The following is a 19,168-nucleotide window of genomic DNA, read 5'->3' as shown; positions in this document are numbered from 1 at the left end:
GTCCTCCTCCCTTCCTCCCTTTCTTCCTTTCTGGAACCTGGAATTCACGGCACGACGAGAGGTTGGGCAGGTCGTTTTTAGAAGAATGATGCGTCATGTCATATCATGTCATATCATGTCACGTCTACCTAGTACCTACACCCCCTCCCCGTCTGGTGACGGACCGTCCGTCCTTCCAAGCGAAGCTCGCCAGATAAGATGAACAGGAGCTCCGTCGGGCGCCTAGACCTCGCAATCTAACATGCATGCATTGCTCGAGGGTTAACTTCGAGATACCGATAGGAACTGCATTACTGCGGCCCTTCCCCGCCCTTTAGTCGCGGGCATGGGTCTGGGTCTGTCGCCCTCCACCGCAGGTGATAGGACGGCCGAGGGAGGCTGTGCAAAAAAAAATCCAAAAGTGACATGTTACCCAAGAAACCGTCTAACTGGGTCACCCACGCACCTCATCCGTTGGATCATGACGAGACGAGCAAGCCTGCTACATCCGGGCCTTGCGTTGACTAGACTACTAGACTAAACGGTCAAACGGAATGCCTTGGCATGACCCGATTCCCTTGGGAGGGTGGGCTGCCATGAAAGAATGAAAATTTTTCGATCCCAAGGATGCGATGGCGTTTAGACGGTGACTGATATGAGATCGTGCGAGACTATTGGCTTTAGGCTCCCCTCTGGCGTGTGCACTGCCTTCCTTAGGGTCGACGGTTGGTACTAATATCGAAGAGGGTCCCGCACCCTCGGCATGGATGGAAGCCAAAGGGCGGTTAATCCGACGAGACTTTGATACTATTGTCTACATTATTGTTCCTCTGCTCGTCCGGATTGGATGCCCGCGTCTTTGTCCTCGCCCGATCAGTGTCTGTTTCGGTCGCATCAATGCAGACCCCAGACGAACCTCGTCAGACCGAGCTCCTGAACCCGTTTGGGGTTTCAGATCGACAGGTATGTCATGTCAGGTCATGTCAGATGGCGCTTGCACTCGATGTTCACACTCGCTCTTCCAGCGCCCTTTCTCCCCCAGCCCAGAGCATTCGTCTGTTCTCCGGCCTTCGTCCCCGTCGGATATGTCGTCGCTATCCCCCAATAGACTGAGGGTGCACAGTGACGCCGGGACGTCTCGCTCGCTGGACGGTGAGACGTTACGCCCGCGCGCCAACTCGAATGTCTCCAGTGCATATACGGCCGTCAGGTCGAGGGCCAACTCGGAGGCCACCAATGCCCCGGTCAAGGAGCTATACGATGATGTCCCCTTGTCGGATGCCTTGAACCCCGACCCTCGCAATGAGCAGGACTTCATCGTGACCGACAACAAGTTCGCCTTCTCGCCCGGCCAGCTGAACAAGATGCAGAACCCCAAGTCTCTTTCTGCGTTCCACGCCCTCGGCGGGATGAGAGGGCTCGAGCGAGGCCTGCGGACGGACTTCACGTCCGGCTTATCGGTCGATGAGAGCTCGCTGGAGGGATCGATCAGCTTTTCAGAAGCCACGTCGACTGGCTATCCAAAGGAGGCTCCTGTCGAGCCTGCTAGCCCGCCGACCTCCGACAGCAACATACAGTTCGAAGACCGCGTACGCATCTTCTGTCAGAACAGACTGCCGGCCCGCAAGTCAACCGGCTTCCTGAAGCTGTTCTGGCTTGCCTATAATGACAAGATCATCATCCTGCTGACAATAGCTGCCATCGTGTCGCTGTCTCTAGGCATCTATGAGACGACCAGCGAAGGGAGTGGGGTCGACTGGATCGAGGGGGTGGCCATTTGTGTGGCCATCCTGATTGTCACCACCGTGACTGCTCTGAATGACTGGCAGAAGGAGAGGCAGTTTGCGAAGCTGAATAAACGAGTAAGTGTCCGCGATCCTTTATCAAAGGGATGGCTGCTAACCGATGTAGAACAATGACCGCGAAGTCAAGGCCGTCCGTTCCGGCAAGGTCTCCATGATATCGATATTCGATATCACGGTTGGAGACGTCCTTCATATCGAGCCGGGTGACTCCATTCCCGCCGATGGCATCCTGATCTCGGGCCACGGAGTGAAGTGCGACGAGTCCTCCGCTACAGGAGAGTCCGACCAGATGAAGAAGACCGATGGCCACGAAGTCGGGCGGCAGATCATGGATGGCATCGCCACGAGGAAACTCGACCCGTTCATGATCTCGGGCAGTAAGGTGCTCGAGGGCGTCGGCACCTATCTGGTGACCAGTGTCGGGCCGTACTCCACCTACGGCCGGATCTTGCTATCGTTGCAGGAGTCCAACGATCCGACTCCTCTCCAGGTCAAGTTGGCTCGACTTGCCGATTGGATCGGCTGGCTGGGCTCAGGGTAAGAAGACTCCACCCAAGCCTTGATCTTGCTAACAGTTTCATAGCGCTGCGATCATCTTGTTCCTCGCCCTGCTGTTTAGGTTTGCTGCGGACCTGTCTCATAACCCAGGCTCGCCTGCTGTCAAGGGCAAGGAGTTTGTCGATATTCTTATTGTTGCTGTGACGGTCATTGTTGTTGCGATCCCTGGTAAGTGGTCACTGGCCACTTTGTCCTGATAATTCTTACTGATTGGTATCTCAGAGGGCCTGCCTCTCGCTGTAACCCTCGCCCTTGCGTTTGCCACGACACGCATGGTCAAAGAGAACAATCTCGTTCGTGTCCTCCGTGCTTGTGAGACCATGGGCAACGCAACGGTCATCTGCTCCGACAAGACCGGCACCCTGACACAAAACAAGATGACTGTTGTTGCTGGAACTCTGGGCTCCAACAGCTTCAGACAAAGCCCGGGAGAGGAGCGCTCCTATGATGTGTCGACCGCCGCGGAGCTGTTCAAGCAATGCTCGGACAAGACGCGAGACCTCCTTGTCAAGAGCGTTGCGTTGAACTCTACCGCGTTCGAGGAGGAGAAAGATGGATCCAGAGAGTTTATTGGTAGTAAGACAGAGGTGGCGTTGCTGCAGCTGGCCAAAGACTACCTCGGGATGGACGTCGCTACCGAACGGGCCTCCGCGGACATCGTCCAACTGATCCCCTTTGACTCCGCGCGTAAGTGCATGGGGGTGGTCTACCACGAGCCCAAAACGGGGTATCGCCTTCTTGTCAAGGGAGCTGCCGAGATCATGGCTGGCGCTTGCACGAGCAAGCTGGCGACGGGCACTTCTCACGATAGCCTCGTCGCGGATCTGTTACTCGAAGAGGACAAGCAGAAGATGCTGGGTACAATCGAGTCGTACGCGAGTCAATCCCTGCGGACGATTGGGCTGGTGTACCGCGACTTCCCAAGCTGGCCTCCACTGGATGCTCGGCGCATGAAGGATGACCCCGATGCAGTCAGATTCGACGATCTCTTCCACGACATGACGTGGATCGGGGTGATGGGTATCCAGGACCCCCTTCGACCTGAAGTCCCCGCCGCTATTCAAAAGTGCCATGCTGCCGGCGTCCAGGTGAAGATGGTCACCGGTGACAATCTCGTCACTGCCAGCGCCATAGCCTCCTCGTGCGGGATCAAGACCGAGGATGGCGTCGTCATGGAAGGCCCCAAGTTTCGCCAGCTTTCGGACGAGGAAATGGACCGAGTCATTCCTCGTCTTCAGGTGCTGGCGCGTTCATCCCCAGAAGACAAGCGGATCCTGGTGGCGCGACTCAAGAAGCTGGGCGAAACCGTGGCTGTTACCGGCGACGGCACCAACGACGGACCGGCCCTGAGGACTGCAGATGTCGGTTTCTCCATGGGAATCGCCGGCACCGAGGTGGCCAAAGAAGCCAGCTCGATCATCCTCCTCGACGACAACTTCAAGTCGATCGTCACGGCCATCGCCTGGGGCCGGGCCGTCAACGACGCCGTAGCCAAGTTCCTACAGTTCCAAATCACCGTGAACATCACCGCGGTGATCCTGACCTTCGTCTCGTCCCTGTACAGCAGCAAGAACCAGAGTGTACTCTCCGCGGTGCAGCTGCTCTGGGTCAACCTGATCATGGACACGTTCGCTGCTCTCGCACTCGCAACCGACGCGCCGACGGAGAAGATCCTGCAGCGCAAGCCCGTTCCCAAGAGCGCATCTCTCTTCACCGTGATCATGTGGAAGATGATCCTCGGCCAGGCCCTGTACCAGCTCGCCATCACATTCATGCTCTACTTCGGCGGCCACCGCATCATCGGATCGGCCCTGGGCATGACGGACCCGCAGACAGTGCTGGACACGATCGTCTTCAACACGTTCGTGTGGATGCAGATCTTCAACGAGTTCAACAACCGCCGCCTCGACAACCACCTCAACATCTTCGAGGGCATGTTCCGCAACTACTGGTTCCTGGGCATCACCTGCATCATGGTCGCCGGCCAGATCATGATCGTCTTCGTCGGCGGCGACGCCTTCAGCGTCACCCGCCTCGACGGCCTGCAATGGGCCATCTGCATCATCTGCGCCATCGGCTGTCTTCCCTGGGCTGTGGTCTTGCGTATGATCCCCGACGGGCCCTGCGAGACTGCTCTGGGGTTTGTCGTCCGGGGCATGAACCTCGTCTTCGACCCCATGAGCAGGGCGTGTCGCTCTGTGAAGCGGACTGTCCAGCGCGCCACGAAGCGCGGCGCGAGGGAAAACAACGACGTCCCTGCTGCTGCTGTTGCTGCCGCCTTGCCGGACGAGGAAGCCGCCGCGGCGTCGCACGATATGCATGATTTGCCCCAGATAAAGCGCGAAGAGACACCAGAGGAACCGACCGTCTCGATTCCGGTGCCTCCGATTACTATTACGACATCTTGATGATTGATAGATCGATGTGATTGATGTGATTGATTTGATTGTATTCTGCATAGCGATGCGGTGGGTGGTGCGATTGGCACTAAAGATACGATATTGTATTATAGATTATATGTTCGCGAAAAAAGAGATACGAATAATACCCTGTTCCTAATAATCATAATCATCATTGAGTGATGAATGTCTTCCGTGTCTATTGCCTATGAGTTGTGGATCTGTCTGTATACTTCTTCGCGATTTGGCTGCCTCAGGCACCGACAGCCTCTCCGCAGTTGTGCCTTGGTGACTGAGGTACTCCGTACTCCACTGTTGCTCTCCTGTTCCGCCCGCCACTTCTGCTCCTCCCCTCGTCAACACTCCCCTCCTTGTTGCTTGTTCATATCTATCGGCCCCATTGCTCCCTCAATTCGTCTCCGACGATAAGTTCCTTTCACTTCCGCAATTCATCCCTCCTTCTGGGACGCAACCGCACCGCACCGCACCGCACCGCACGCCCAGCTCGTGGTGTCCACTCCGTCATCTCCTTTCCCCGCGGAAGCCAGACAGACAGACAGACAGGTAGGTAATGACGCTGCCTGCCACCCTCACTCTCACCCTCACCCTCACCACCCTCACCACCACCAAAAAACAACACCTAGCAAACCAACAACAATCATCTAAGTAACTAATTTATCTAACCAACCAACCCTCCAGCTTAACCACCACACCTACCACCACCAACCAACCCACCAACCCAACCCGACAATCAAAACCAAAAATGTCCCAACTCAACTACCGCACCATAAACATCGACGTGCTCGACCCAGACTCCTCCATAAACTTCCCCCTGGACTCCCTCCTGCCGTCGACGCTGCCCTCCGCCACAAACGCCAGCGAAGCGGCCTCCGCGGCCACGCAGATCCGCCAGCTGCTGCGCGGCGGCGACCCCGAGGGCGCGCTGCGGGCGGTGCTGGACTCGGCGCCGCTGGGCGGCGACGACCGCGCCAAGGAGGTCCATCTGGCCACCGTCATTGAGGTTCTTCAGGGTATTCGGCAGGGGGAGATGAGTCGGGTGCTTGAGGGGGTTTGTGCGGGTGAGGGTGGGTCGGAGAGGGCGGATTGTTTGATGAAGTATTTGTATGTTTTTCTTTCTTTCTCCTTCTCTTTTTACAGCCTTCTTTTTCTGGTTTTTGGGGGGGGGGAGATAGGGTAGGGATAAGCTGACTGTGATGGCTGTTCTAGGTACAAGGGTATGGCGTCGCCGGCTCCGTCCAGCGGGTCCAAGTCCGTCTCCCCGCAGAGTACCGGGGGGTTCTCGCAGATTCAGGGCCGCAATCTGGGTGAGGGTGGCGGTGGTCAGCAGATGAGTGTGCTGTTGAACTGGCATGAGAAGCTGGTGGAGGTGACGGGGACGGGGTCGATCGTGCGGGTGATGACGGATCGGAGGACGGTTTAGTTTGTCTGGTGGGAGATTAGGAAAGGCGATTAGGGGATGTGGTACCTAGTCGTGATGCTTTGTATCTTGTTGTTGTTTGTGTTGTTCTATTCCGTCCATATTATACGACCCTATCATACATATATCTATCCATGTATACCCTACCTACCCCGTATACTTAAGACAACCATCATCTCCCCTCAAAGTCACCACCCCCCAAAACATCCTTCAGATTCAACTGCCCACTGCCCCTCTGCAACGGCTCACTCTGCCCCAACCCCTCCTTCCACCCAATCATATAAATCAACCGAAACGTCGCAGGCAACCCCCTATCCCCCTCCTCCATATGCAACTGTCTATAAATAGCCTCATTCGCCAACAACACATCCCTGGAGATGGGCCCCAGCTCCCTATGCAAAATCGCATTACTCTCCCCCATGGCCTGCAAATCCCGCATCAAGGCAAACGAATCCGGATACTCCACCCTAATATCCTCCACATCGACCGTCAACATCTTAAACCCGGCCTTATTCAACAGTCCGCCCACGTCCCTGACATCCGCCAAGGGCGACACATGCGGACTGACACCCCCTCGCCGCTCCAGATCCGCCAGCTGCAGCGACGTGCGCAGCTCGAACAGCGTGTCCCCGCCAAACATGGCCGCGATGAACGGACAATCCGGTTTCAGGATCTTGTTGACTTGCGCCAGCAGCGACGGGAGGTCGTTGATCCAGTGGATCGAGAGCGACGAGAGCACCGCGTCGAAGCTGTTCTCCGCGTACGGGAGCGTTTCGAGGTCCGGGATGATCTCGCGCGTCAGGTTCATTTCGCTGTTGAAGGGGAGGGACGCGTCTCGGTGCAGGAGCGCCGGGGAGGTGTCGACGCATGTTAGGTGCGAGATTCGTCGAGAGAGAGGTGGTGAGCTCCCCGTTGGGGAGTCGGGGTCCGGGTCTGGTTGCGTTAGGGCCCGCGCGATGTTGCAGCTGTTGGCGCCTAGGTCGAGGACGTTGGGGAAGTCGCGTTTGATGTCCTGTTTGGTTTTGCAGTGGTTAGGTTTGGATGGGTGTGGGTGGATGGATTGGATTGGATGGGTCTGGCTGGATGGATTTGGGGGGGGTTGGTGCTGGGGGAGACGGACCAGCAATCGCTCACATAGCCGCGTGGCAACCTCGTCTTTGATGTAGTCTGTCTTCCGGCTCTCCTCGACGTTCTGCGCCGCGCGGTCCTTCTGCAGGTGCTTTGTGCGGCGGTTGAAGATCTCCATCACCGGGCTGCCCGGCGTTTGTAGCGCGTAGGTCCGTCGCGATTGGCATGTGTAGGTGGTGGAGGGGAGTGCGCGGGGGGTGTGGAAGCGCGGGGAACGCAGCGCGGGACGGAGGAGATGGGCCAGAGACATTGTGGGGGGGGTGTTCTCTGGGGATTAGGATTGGGGTGGTATGGGTGTGATGGGAGTGTTGAAGTGAGGAGGAGGAGGAGGAGGAGGAGAAAAAGTGGCGGCGGCCCGTGACGTCGGGCGGGCGAGAATCCATCCGACAATACAATCGGCGAGCGGCTCTCCGCATTTTCCCTCCGCCAACATCATCTTCGACTTCTCGTCGCGTTCCTCTGCACCGCGTCGATAGAACCTCCCACTGGTTGGGTGTTGGTTTCGACGCAGTGGAATGCAGCGTGCTGCTGGTTTTGGATATCAATTGCCATTGCGGTTCATTACGGTGGTCTCCTAATTGGTGAGTGAGGGATTGATTCCCCTGATGCATCCCCCCACTGACGGTTGACCATGCGACGAGACAGACACACGCCCTCACCATGTCGCGCCCTTTCCCTTACACCTATATCTCCTGTCCCTGCGCCAATACCCCCGTGCCTGATCCCTCCAAGAAGCGCCGGTCCAGGGAATCCCCCCAGAAGTCCAATCCCGACCAACCCAAGCCTCTCGTGCCGATTGACGACGAGGACGAGGCCTTCGATCCCCGGTCTCCCCGCGCCAACTTCTCGCTGTATCCCCCGGAACAGCTGCTCTACTGCGAGGACTGTCACCAGATCAAATGCCCGCGATGCATCACGGAGGAAATCGTCTGCTGGTACTGCCCGAACTGCCTGTTCGAGACGCCCAGCAGTATGGTCCGGAGTGAGGGAAACCGGTAGGCGAAACCAGATGTTGGCATAATAGGGGCATGCTAATACAGGTAGATGCGCGCGCAACTGCTTCAATTGCCCGTCATGCACCGCCCCCCTCTCCGTCAGCACCCTCGAGAACGTCGTGGTCGGCGGCACCAGCCAGCAAGGCCCCTGGGTGCTGTCCTGCGGCTACTGCATGTGGTCGACCCTGGACATCGGCATCAAGTTCGACAAGCCCACCAACATCCGCACCCAGCTGTCCAAGCTGACCGAGGCGACGCCCGTTCGCTCGCGGCAGATGTCCCGGACATTCGGGGAGCTCAAATCCCCGCTCTCCACCTACTCCTCCATCGACGAGCATTTCCCCCCGCCGGGCGAGACCAACACCAAACCAGAGGACTCCCCCGAGCAGCCCACCATCCCCCTCAACTCCGACGCGCGATTCAACGCTCTCAAGAACTTCTACAAGACCCAGATCTCCGCTACATCCTCCTCCCCCACCGACCCCCTGGGGATGGACTTCGGAGCCGGGTTCTCCTCGCCCGGCGCCCTGAACCGCATCATGTCCCTATACACCTCTTCCTCGCGCCTCAGCAGCCTCTACGGCGGGGCCAACAAGAAGCCCAAGACCCGACCGCCCGTGATGCGCGAGGCCCTCACAGCCAGCGAGGGCCTGAAAATCCCCGCCCCGGACGCCGAGGAGGCGCTGATCCAGCGCATCGCGGGCCCGGACTGCGGCTGGGACGGGCTCGCGTCGCTGGAGCAGCGCAGCTTCCAGTCGCCGGACGCGCGGTTCGTGGAAGACCTGCTCCCGCTGCCGGTGCTACTGCGCACGAAGCGGTCCAAACGCTGCAAGTCGTGCAAGCACATCCTGGTGAAACCGGAGCTGAAGCCGCAGTCCACGCGGTTCCGCATCCGCCTCATCGCCCTCAGCTACATCCCGCTGCCGACGTTACGGCCGCTGAATCCCGGCCCGCACGCGGCCGCCGTCCTACCGACCCCGGCCGGTTCCACAGCCCCTACCACCAGCACCAGCACGACCCTCACAAACCTGGACGCCCTGTCCCCGCTACGCCCCATCCAGCTGCTCCTCACCCTGAAGAATCACATGTTCGATCCCGTCCGCGTCACTCTGGCCACGCCGTCCGTCACCCCAGGCCGCGTGGCTTCCAAGGTCACCATTCTGTGTCCGCAGTTCGACATCGGCGCCAACAGTGACGTGTGGGACGAGGCCCTGCAGGGCGCCGCAGCGGCAACCCCTGCCCCCGGCACTGCCACTGCCACGGCCACGGCCACCACCACCCCTAGCACAGACCCGCGAGGTTCCCGATCCGGCGGGCTCGGTGTGTACGAGAAAGTCGCGGAGGCGGGCAAAGTGTGGGACAAGGGGCGGAATTGGACCACCGTGGTATTGGAGGTGGTACCGGGAACGTTGCCGGGCGGAGTGAGGCCGTCCAAGACGAAGAAATATCCCGTCCATGATAATGAGCCTGACACCACCACCACCAACACTAACAAGAACAATAACAATAACAAGAAGAAAGCCCACAATGCTAGTGATAGCGATAACGATGATGATGAAGACGATAACGACTCCGACAGCAGCGCAGATCTTCCCGCGCTGGACTGGACCGGCCAGGCAGACGACCCGGGACAGAAGCTCCAGCCGGACGAGGATGTATTGGAGATCCCGGTGTTCGTGCATATGGAGTGGGATTCCGAGAATCAGATTGATAATGAGCAGGCGGTTGGGAGGTCCAGCGGGGATACAGTTAAGAGGGAGTTGGCGTATTGGATGGTTTTGGGGGTGGGGAGGATTGTGCAGTAGTTACTGTAGTTGGTAGTATAGAGTGTGTTTGTATTTGGGGGGGAGGGATGTGATGTGATACCTATTAAACGTACATATTGTTTACTACCTAGGTACCCACATATATATATACCTGCTTGTATACGGAGAGTACTGCTTACTCCCTCCCAGGCATCTAATAGGTAGATATTCGGTTGGTGTAAGGTATACCGAGCAGTATTTATTCCCAGCTATCAATCAATAGTACTATGTATCACAAGTAACATCCCCTACAAGTTAACCCAAACCCAGACTACATCCATCCATCCATCTGATGTCGAATATTGAATACTATTGAATACTCCCATACAAACCAATCCATCCACCCCATCGTATACGTAAAACTTCTTAAAAAGAAAAGAGAAAAAGGTATTTGTTCTCGTTACATTTTTTGGTTTCCCCTAGATTCTAGATAGATCCTAGATAGATTCTAGATCCTAGATCCTAGATCCCTACTACCGACAGCCATGACCAGATCAACCCTCCCTCCCTACTTCCCTGCTCTGCTTGTCCGCGGACTCATGTCCCCCAAAATGACCGACTGACTGACTGATGACCGACATCCCGACCCGAACCTCACTGTTATCAAACCAACCACAGCACAGCACAGCACAGCGCATGGCATGGGTAACGGGATGGTCATCACATCACATCACATCACATCACATCACTCATCTTGACATCATGGCAGGTAAAAAAAAAAAAAATGACCTGACCATGGGGGAAGGGGGGGCAGAAACCAAACCAAGCAGACAGACAGACAGACAGACAGACAGACAGACAGACATAAAAGACATGGGAAGTGAAGATTTGTAAAAAAAAAATTGGATTAGAAAAGTAAGGGGGAAATTTCAAATCAAATTTTTTTTTTTAATCTTCAAGATCAAGATCAACAGCACATCACATCACAACCAGAACCACATCACATCCACATCCACATCACAATCATCATAACGTCTCTCCTCCCCTTCCCCTCCCCCTCCCCTACCTTACTCACTCACTCACACAGAGAAGAAAAAAAAAGTCAATATGTAGGTAGTTAGGTAGGTAGGCAGAAGAAGAGGAAGAAGGAGAAGAAGAAGAAGTAATCCATGTTATGAAGAAGGAAGCTAGATCTAGATGACAAGGATCTAGTAATCAGCAGCGCCACCCTGAGGGAAATCAAAGACGACAGCACGGCCCGTCAACCGACGGTAGACCTCGCCGTAGGCGTCGAGACGGTGGTCGACACCGCCGCGCTCCTTCTCATCGAGGATGACCTTGAGGGTCTTGGAGCCGTCCTCCTTGGTGCGGGTGCGCTTGCCGACGATCTCGACGGGGTAGACGAGGTCGGAGAGGATGGCGTCGTGGACGGCAGTCAGGGTGCGGGAACGGGGGCGCTTCTGCTTCTGGTTGGAGCGGGAGGTCGCGGAGCGCTTGGGGCGGGGCAGGATGCGGCGCTGGGCCACGAAGAGGACGTGGCGGTCCGAGAACTTCTTCTCGAGCTCACGGGTCAGGCTGTTGTTTTTTTTTCTTGTCAGTATTCTTTTATCCTATTCTATTCTTCTGTGTTGTGGTTCTGGGTAATTGGTGGTGGTGGTGGTTGTGGGTGTAGTGTGGTGTAGTCTGTGGGGTTGTTTGTGGGTTTGTGCGTGGTGTCCGGGGAATGCAGAATGAAAGAATCAATCAATCAATCAGGAGTAAATGCTGGAGGTCGTACCGCTGCTGGATCTTGTGGAAGCTCTGGAGGAGAGGGACAGGCACGAAGATGATGACGGCCTTCTTGCCGTGGCCGACCTCGACCTGGAGAAGAAGAAAAAAAAATGTGTCAATATCAAAATCGTATCGAAAAAAAAAATTGCGCATGCAGCATAGCAGTGTAGCAGATCAAGATCGATGTTTGTCTCTTCCCGTTGCTTCTCTTTCTCTTCTCTCATTCAATCCATTCCCCATATCCAATTGAACTTTCAACAAGTAAAATACCCCCAGTCCGGCGTCCGCCGTGTTTATATTTCCCAGACTTGATTCGATCGATTCCCCTCGCACAACATGTCCCAATCTGCTTTGCTCTGCTATGCTCTGCTCTGCTCCGCTCTGCAACAAACAAAGAAGAAGAGAAAAAGGCATCTTACCTCACGGGCAGAGACAAACTGCAGGGGCCGAAGGGTGGCCTTCAGGTCCTGTGTGTTGCTCTCGAGGTCGAACAGAGCACCGGCGATCGCGGTCTCCAGCTCGGAGGGGTTCTGCCTCGACGGCGAGTTAACGGCGATCTTGTTGATAGCAGCCATGATTGCAGACGAGCGACGGGTAGCTGGCTGTGCTGCGGGATGCTGCCTTCTGTCGTGAGGTGGTTGTCGAGGTTGGTGGTTGGACGGAGATCACACAACTGAACTGAACGAACCTCCTCCAATTTGCGCGGCCGTCGGCTGTGGGATCGGAGGCTCGGCGCCTCGCTTAGCCCGCCGTCGCCTAGGCCCCTTCGGGTCTAGTTAGGGGTGGCTTGGTCCCGTGACTGCCCTGCCCTCGGCCCGCGTATCTCTATCAACTACGGAGTACTACTTACTATACTGGAGAAATGATACTAGGTACGTGAATCTACTACGGCTCTATCGCTGGGTGTGTGGATGTTCTCAGAATTCTTATACCTCGGCTCTCCTCTGTACAACCTGCCAACCGCCATTACCCTCACAGCCTCCCCCCCCAAGCCAGTAAAAAACATCCGTAATCGCGCAATATCAGCACAGCACAACACAACGCAACAAACTCTCGAGACGCCAGAAATGATAGCTCAAGCCGCGAATCAATCTCATACCGGCGGCTGTTCCACCGCCGTAGACCCGACTGTGTAATCAACTTGATATTGTATCGAACAATTAAGGTAAAAAGAAAAAAAGAAAAAAAGAAAAAAACGCATGCACAATCAAAGGCCATAACGCGCTGCAAAACAATCCGAAACTAGCAGGCACACCCTTCCTTCGCCGTCGCAGGCCCGCGCTCCCCCAGGTTGACTCGCGAGTCATCCGCCGGACGCCCACTGCCCAGGCTCGTCTGGCCCGTGCCCGCCCCAGCGCCGCGGCCACTCTTCAGGCTGCTCTCCGGGATCGCGTTCGCAATCGCAGTAAACACATCCACGACGTTCACCCCGGTCTTGGCACTGGTCTCGAAAAACAGCAGGCCCTCTTCCTCCGCGTAGCTGCTGGCCTCCCGCGTCGGAACCTTGCGGGCATCCCCAGAGGCCACATCCTGCTCCTCCTGGTTCTCCCCCGCAGCCTCCTCGCCGTCGGCCGCAGACTCGCCGTCCGCCTCCGCGGGCGCCTCCCCGGCCGTGTCGATCCCGTCGTTGGTCAAGTCCAGCTTATTGCCCACCAGGGCGATCACGATCCCGGGGCTGGCCTGTCGCTGGAGCTCGGCGACCCAGTGCTTCGCCTTGGTGAGAGAGGACGGCTTGGTGACATCGTAGACCACCAGCGCCGCCTGGGCGTTACGGTAGTACATGGGAGCGAGCGAGGCGAACCGCTCCTGGCCCGCGGTATCCCAGATTTCGAACTTGATCGTGCGCGTCGGCAGGGAACATTTTTGGGTAAGGAAGGCAGCTGCACCGGAAGACCCATGACATCAGCATCGGAGATCCGGTCACATTCGGGAAACAGGCGGACGGCCGGAATGCGTGCCCCCCGGAGAGCGAGAGGGGGACGCATCCGTCATCGCCACACGCTCGGATGCTTACCTCCAATGGTCGGCTCTTTGTTCTCTTGGAAATCGTTGTTGACAAATCGCAACACCAGCGATGACTGTGCGGTCGTTGTCAGTTCCTCTGGTTACGCATGTCCCACCGGAGGCCCGGAGAGGAGCAGGGAGCAGAATGAAACTGCCGAGGTCGTCCGTACCTTGCCCACAGCGGCTTCGCCCAAAAGTACCAGCTTGACGCTGCTACTCGGCTTGGGAGTATTTGTGCTAGTTGATTCAGACATGGCTGGTGAGCCCAACGGTACGATCACGGTCCGTGATCAGGGTCAGGTCAGGTCGTCTTGCAGAAGGCCGGACGCCAGCGGGGATTATCAATCCGGGCGATGATTTCAGCTCGCGAGCGGCGGCTCAGGCCGGTATGGTGCGGTCGGGGGGGTGGGAGGGGAAGGGCGATACAGAGGGCAATGCTCGGGAGGTAGCCTAAACGACGACGTAAGCAGAGAAACACGAGAGACTCGTGGAGAGGGGTCCGGGTTTTCGAGCAGGGGTAGAGGGAGGGAGGGGGGAAGCTGGAGAGAAAAACGAGCAAATGAGAGGGATGGATCGTACGCACCGGGAGCGAGAGAGGAAATGGCGGTGGACAGAGAAAGAGAGAGATGCGGATGAGGGGGGGGGGAGAGACGAGACAGAGAGGATGCTCAGGCGATAGATACCCAGTGAGGCGGAGGAGGAGGTGAAGTAGATGATGGCACCAGGCCCAAGGGGGTTTAGCGCGGCCAGGACCGGGGGTGGGAGACGGTCACGGGACGTTCCCGCCTTCGTGGTTGAACGAAGCGAAAGTTCCCCGTCCGGAAGGAACGGTCGAGGTGCTGCTGCTGCCGGATGGGGTACTGGCTACTTGCTCTGTACCCAATGGCCTCATACTACGGGCTAGTAGCTCCTACCTAAGTCAATTAGGTACCTGACAGTCAGTCATGTACTCTCCCGACGTCGGGAGCTGGTCCTAATTCCAACCCGTCTCTGTGGCTTTGCGGGTACGGCGGAGAGGCACAGCAATGACACAGCAATGGACTCCAGAATGCCCCATCAATCTATCCGGTATGTAGGTATGTGCCCCGTACATAGGCACTAGATAGGTGGTGGTCTTCCGTGACACCTCCTGTCGATACCCATCAACCGGTCCCAGCGCAGCAGCAAGAAACCAGACCCCGAAACAGTGGTGTGGGAAACACTAGCAGGCAGACAGGCAGACAGACCGACAGACAGACAGACAGACAGACAGACAGACAGACAGACAGACAGGCAGGCAGGCCGTCTAGTCTGTCTGTCTCTGTTAGGCCTCACCATCCCTCGCGCGCACAATCCAATCGACAGATCACCTTCGATAGAACACTCCAAAACACCTCGAGAAAATCATTCTCTGGCCGTGATTGGCAAGGCAAGCGATCTGGCCCAACTCGACCGGGGTTCCCACGGGCTAAGGACTCGCGGTGTCGCTGTGTAGACTGTATGTATGTAGAGGGCACGGGGAAACAGAAACAGCAACAACAACAACAGCAGCAGCAGCAGCAGCAGCAACAAAACAACAACAAAGACCGACAGCATGCCATGGCGTCTGAGCATGACGTGCCAATGGGCCCCCAACGGCCCATGATCGCCGCCAGACAGGTGGAAGGCCCTCCCCAATGGCATCGGGTCGTTGTCACGGAGCCAACGTTGCACGACATGATTTGTGCAGACCCGGTGGCTGCCCAAAAAAAGAAGCACATGCACGCCGTTCGAACTTCCTGATTCTCGACCAGGATCCACCCAGATAATGCGATGCCCCGGCAAATCACATTGGTCCCCGGCTGTGGGCACCCGTCAAACAACCCTGAAGACAATCACTGTTAGATGTCATCCGCGCTGGCTCCCTTCCCTAGTATTCCAATCCGGCCCTCTCCCAGCGAGGTTAACCTCTGCTTTTTTGTGGGCCCTTTTCCCCGAGGGAGGGCTCGGTCTTCGTCCCAGCCTCGAAAAAAAAAAATAAATAAATATGACAGCAATAAAAAAGATTTTGGAGGTTAAATAGGTGCTTTGTTTTTGGTGGCCAGTATTGTACACATACTCATACGCAAACACCTACACAAACGAACAGCACCAAAAAAAAAATCAACTCGAAGATTCCAGATTCAAGCGCAGATAGATGTAGATGTATTAAAGAGCAACACGATGGCTGAAAACAACTGTAGTGATGAGAAACAGAAAACAAATCGGGTAAATAAAAAAAAGAGGTAATTGACCGCGAGGTCGGAAATTCTAGTCTGTCTTGGTATCAATCCATGTATCCCCAAAAAAAGCAAAACCCCATCCGTCTATGCCAAACGCCGGTATTAAAGCAGACCAAAGAAAAAGCAACACATCTCGACAAATCACTTTTGAGGGCACAGATCGTGGACCTGCGCTGGTTCGTGTCGGCGGATTAAAGGTGTAGTATGATGTATGGTGGTAGGAGCAAAAGTGTCGATCAGAAGGAAAGGTGGTGGTGGCCGTGTCGTTCCATGATAAAACGCGACGGCGGAAACAGCGTGATTAGAAAAGATATAAGAAACCGAAACCCGATGTGGTGGCCAAGGATCACCGTGAGGACGCCAGGAAATAGTAGCAGTAGTAGTGGTAATGGTGGTAGTGGTACAGGGAACTATGGCTCGCCGTTAGTGATGCAGTCAGGCACCGGGCCGCGGCGCGCAGGCAACTTACAAGCTCGACTCATAGCAGTCACGTCAAACTCCAGGAGCCATGCGCCAGTTGCAAGTCACAAATAACTTTTCGCTCGAGAGAACAGCAGAACAGCAGCATGTGGTTGGCAGAGGTGTCCGGGGGTTTATTTGGGCGGCGGCGGCGGCGCACCCGGCTTCTTCACCCCGGTGGTATCGTAAGCTCCGCGTCCCATGTTGAAGGCCGACAGATCTCGAAGGATCATCTCAGACTCTGAGCGGATGGCCATTGTTAGAGCGGTGGTCTTGGAGGGAGGATGTGGAGCGAAGTGGAGGGGAGTTGGAGTTGGGAGAGCTGGAGGATGGAAGATGGAAGATGGAAGATGGAAGATGGAAGACGGACGATGGAAGGTGGCAGGTAGAAGTAGATGGATAGATGGAGTGGGGGAGGGTGTTTGAAGGAAATGTTTCAAGCATGAAGGAGTACTCACAGGAAGATTAAATAAACGACAGGGCGACGCCCCAAAAGAAAATATTAATAAATAAAAGGAGACTGTGCGTCCTGGTTGATAGATCGTGTGTAGCGAGTCTCGCGAGGCGAGGTACCCAACAATATTCCCGGCAAGAAGAGGCGGTAACGATGCAGACGAGACGACAGATGCTGCAGCTGCAGGTGAGATCGGAAGTGCGATCCTTATTAAGGAGCACAAGTCTGACGCTGGGTGGACGAGCAGACAGGGTGATGTAGCGGCGCCAGTAGATCTGTAGGGCAGGAATGCGACGTCGAGGGTACCAAGAAATTGGCTTGGAAGAATGAGGAAGGGCGAGGGTCCCTCAAACCCAAGTCGACAGGTCGCTTTTTATTTTGTTTTGCAATAATCAGGCGCTCCTGCGGTTCTTTCCGGGGCGGTCGTTCGAGGATGTTGACTTTCGTTTTCCCCTTTCGATCTTTCCAGATCGAACGTCGTCGTTGCTTCTGGCCCTGTAGCAAACCGGCGGGCAAAGTACGCAGACGTGCAGGGCGGTACTATTGGGAGATCAAGCGCGATCTGATCAAGAACCAGAGACCAAGGACACGGAGGCGACTAATGCAGCCCGCAAGGGAGGTGATCCTGGAAAGGAGTGCCACGGAAGTGAGCCCGTCGAATCCGGTAAAATCAAATGAGAAAAAGAAAACACGCCCGAGTGGACGTATCGCAAGGGAGGATGGAACGCGGGCCTGGTAACGTCACGGGCGAGGAGGAGGATCGGGAATAGAGCCGAGGGCGAGGGAATGGGCGCAAGTACGTAGGGAGGAGCAGCAGCAGGTAGGTAGGTAGGTAGGTAGGTAGGAGAGGAGCAGGCAGGGTGAGTTTAATCGGATTAAGGAATGGGTGGATGAAGAATTTAGTAGCCAGATGGTTGAAGGGGGCCCATCACAGTAGATATATACTAGTGACTAGGCCTTTTCTTCTTCAACTGACTAGATAGATACTTGGGGACCTACGATTTTACCTTACTCAGTACACTCTCACACGGTCTTGGGTTTTTTTTATTTTTTATTTTTTTTGGGGGGGGGGGTTTATTTTCAAGATTGGGGTTGATCTGACCAAGCAGTAAACAGTAAACACAGAAAGGAACCTAAAGTTTGGAAGTTTAAAATTAAAATTAAAAAAAAAAAAAGGCAATAAGGAATTAACCCAAACTCGGCAGGGTAGATAAAAAAGAAGGGAAATGAAAAAACCGATGACAGGCTGCTCTAGACAGTGCAATACCAACACTGAAATTCGAGAAAGAAAACCAAAACGCAATTACGGCATGGATGGCCCAGCGAGGAGGGTAATAATAGTAATCGCAAAGCGAGCATAGCTACGGAGTAGTAGCTAGCTACCATACTAGCTAGGCTAGGCGGCTCTCCCTCCCGTCCCGAAGGTAAGGTACCAGACGTAGTACGCGAAAGCGGTGGGTGCGATCCATTATTTCCCCCTTTCTTTTCGCCTTCTTAGGGATTTCTGGCCCCAGTCGCCAAACGTCGTGGTCCTGACGGCTCGGTCGGTCCTCACCCAGTCAACACTCTAGACGCATCCGATGGGAGACCGTATAGCTGAGGCTGGTCTTTCCCCTGCTTCTTTGTCTGAGTGGCCTCCTGGTGGCCTCCGGTCGCTCAATGACTTCCTCTCGGCCACTGGGAAACCTCCCGACGAGGGCTGATCCCAGACACGGGTTCGTCTCGGAAATTGTAGGGAAAACCACAGGATGAGCTCGTCCGGTCCGTTACGGAGGTGACCTACCTAGACGGGTTCTGAAAAGACAGAAAGAGAGAGGGGGGGGGGAAAAAAAGCAAGAAAGAAAGAAAAGGTCGCTTTGCCTTACCCAACGGGCCTAGGGAGGAGGGACCGACTGGTTTGTTCTGGAAACTAGCCTCAATCACCAACGACCAGCTCAAACCGGAAAAAGGAAGGAAAAAGGAAATCAACTGGAGCTGGGAAGAAGCTAGATAGGAACCGACTTCTCGGACACGACGGGCAAGTTGGGTGCAGGGAGGTGGGGAAAACCGCCGCTCACAGGATCCCGCGGATGGATCCGAATCCAGCACCACTGGATCCGCTGGGGCTTGTCTTGATGCTCGCTCGCGTGGTGTTGGGGAATTGAGGGAAGGACCAAGAGTCAGGGGCCCCTGGAAGGGGACGGGGAGCGTGTCT

General features: G+C 55.8%; 7 protein-coding genes across 7 annotated transcripts; 3 read left to right on the top strand and 4 right to left on the bottom strand.

Annotated features, from left to right (window-relative positions):
* Positions 1 to 1,064: 1,064 nt before the first annotated feature.
* On the top strand, positions 1,065 to 4,750 carry pmcB (putative calcium-translocating P-type ATPase(PMCA-type); the record flags this gene model as incomplete). The annotated part of the gene is made up of 4 exons (XM_025539064.1): positions 1,065 to 1,841; positions 1,891 to 2,321; positions 2,368 to 2,510; positions 2,565 to 4,750. 4 exons carry the CDS (start codon positions 1,065 to 1,067, stop codon positions 4,748 to 4,750), a joined length of 3,537 nt encoding a protein of 1,178 aa, XP_025404220.1.
* A 435-nt stretch (positions 4,751 to 5,185) lies between these two features.
* Positions 5,186 to 6,317, top strand: BO70DRAFT_425172 (actin-related protein 2/3 complex subunit 5 family protein). The gene is made up of 2 exons (XM_025547658.1): positions 5,186 to 5,863; positions 5,969 to 6,317. The coding sequence occupies exons 1-2, from the start codon at positions 5,505 to 5,507 to the stop codon at positions 6,180 to 6,182; spliced, it is 573 nt and encodes a 190-aa protein (XP_025404219.1). The 5' UTR covers positions 5,186 to 5,504; the 3' UTR covers positions 6,183 to 6,317.
* A 34-nt stretch (positions 6,318 to 6,351) lies between these two features.
* Positions 6,352 to 7,618, bottom strand: BO70DRAFT_327670 (uncharacterized protein; the record flags this gene model as incomplete). The annotated part of the gene is made up of 2 exons (XM_025540710.1): positions 7,300 to 7,618; positions 6,352 to 7,191 (listed from the first exon to the last, which is right to left on the bottom strand). Exons 1-2 carry the CDS (start codon positions 7,555 to 7,557, stop codon positions 6,352 to 6,354), a joined length of 1,098 nt encoding a protein of 365 aa, XP_025404218.1. The 5' UTR covers positions 7,558 to 7,618.
* Positions 7,619 to 7,759: 141 nt separating this feature from the next.
* BO70DRAFT_376148 (putative dynactin Arp1 p62 subunit RO2) lies at positions 7,760 to 10,107 on the top strand (the record flags this gene model as incomplete). The annotated part of the gene is made up of 3 exons (XM_025545116.1): positions 7,760 to 7,888; positions 7,953 to 8,302; positions 8,352 to 10,107. The coding sequence occupies exons 2-3, from the start codon at positions 7,968 to 7,970 to the stop codon at positions 10,105 to 10,107; spliced, it is 2,091 nt and encodes a 696-aa protein (XP_025404217.1). The 5' UTR covers positions 7,760 to 7,888; positions 7,953 to 7,967.
* Positions 10,108 to 11,255: 1,148 nt separating this feature from the next.
* BO70DRAFT_282713 (40S ribosomal protein eS7) lies at positions 11,256 to 12,392 on the bottom strand (the record flags this gene model as incomplete). Its single annotated transcript, XM_025539054.1, has 3 exons — positions 11,256 to 11,622; positions 11,825 to 11,907; positions 12,237 to 12,392. 3 exons carry the CDS (start codon positions 12,390 to 12,392, stop codon positions 11,256 to 11,258), a joined length of 606 nt encoding a protein of 201 aa, XP_025404216.1.
* Positions 12,393 to 12,942: 550 nt separating this feature from the next.
* Positions 12,943 to 14,467, bottom strand: BO70DRAFT_357607 (Rab family GTPase). Its single transcript, XM_025542076.1, has 4 exons — positions 14,405 to 14,467; positions 13,992 to 14,271; positions 13,832 to 13,895; positions 12,943 to 13,697 (listed from the first exon to the last, which is right to left on the bottom strand). The coding sequence occupies exons 2-4, from the start codon at positions 14,073 to 14,075 to the stop codon at positions 13,060 to 13,062; spliced, it is 786 nt and encodes a 261-aa protein (XP_025404215.1). The 5' UTR covers positions 14,076 to 14,271; positions 14,405 to 14,467; the 3' UTR covers positions 12,943 to 13,059.
* Positions 14,468 to 14,943: 476 nt separating this feature from the next.
* BO70DRAFT_11563 (uncharacterized protein) lies at positions 14,944 to 15,795 on the bottom strand. Its single transcript, XM_025537913.1, has one exon. It carries the CDS (start codon positions 15,558 to 15,560, stop codon positions 15,132 to 15,134), a length of 429 nt encoding a protein of 142 aa, XP_025404214.1. The 5' UTR covers positions 15,561 to 15,795; the 3' UTR covers positions 14,944 to 15,131.
* Between the last annotated feature and the right edge of the window lie 3,373 nt (positions 15,796 to 19,168).

This window comes from Aspergillus heteromorphus, assembly GCF_003184545.1.
Source record: "Aspergillus heteromorphus CBS 117.55 chromosome Unknown BO70scaffold_1, whole genome shotgun sequence".
In the NCBI taxonomy this organism is placed as follows: Eukaryota; Fungi; Ascomycota; class Eurotiomycetes; order Eurotiales; family Aspergillaceae; genus Aspergillus; species Aspergillus heteromorphus.
Note: the sequence above shows the minus strand (reverse complement) of the source record. Positions and strands in the feature narration are given on the sequence as shown.

What these genes read in the sequence shown, in the direction of transcription:
- BO70DRAFT_425172 (XM_025547658.1), top strand. Translation starts at nt 5,505, where the DNA reads ATGTCCCAACTCAACTACCGCACCATAAACATCGACGTGCTCGACCCA. An exon ending in GATTGTTTGATGAAGTATTT is followed by an intron (nt 5,864 to 5,968) that starts GTATGTTTTTCT and finishes TGGCTGTTCTAG; the next exon opens with GTACAAGGGTATGGCGTCGC.
- BO70DRAFT_357607 (XM_025542076.1), bottom strand. Translation starts at nt 14,075, where the DNA reads ATGTCTGAATCAACTAGCACAAATACTCCCAAGCCGAGTAGCAGCGTC. An exon ending in GCGAAGCCGCTGTGGGCAAG is followed by an intron (nt 13,896 to 13,991) that starts GTACGGACGACC and finishes ACGACCGCACAG; the next exon opens with TCATCGCTGGTGTTGCGATT. An exon ending in CAAAGAGCCGACCATTGGAG is followed by an intron (nt 13,698 to 13,831) that starts GTAAGCATCCGA and finishes CTTCCGGTGCAG; the next exon opens with CTGCCTTCCTTACCCAAAAA.
- BO70DRAFT_11563 (XM_025537913.1), bottom strand. Translation starts at nt 15,560, where the DNA reads ATGTGCTTCTTTTTTTGGGCAGCCACCGGGTCTGCACAAATCATGTCG.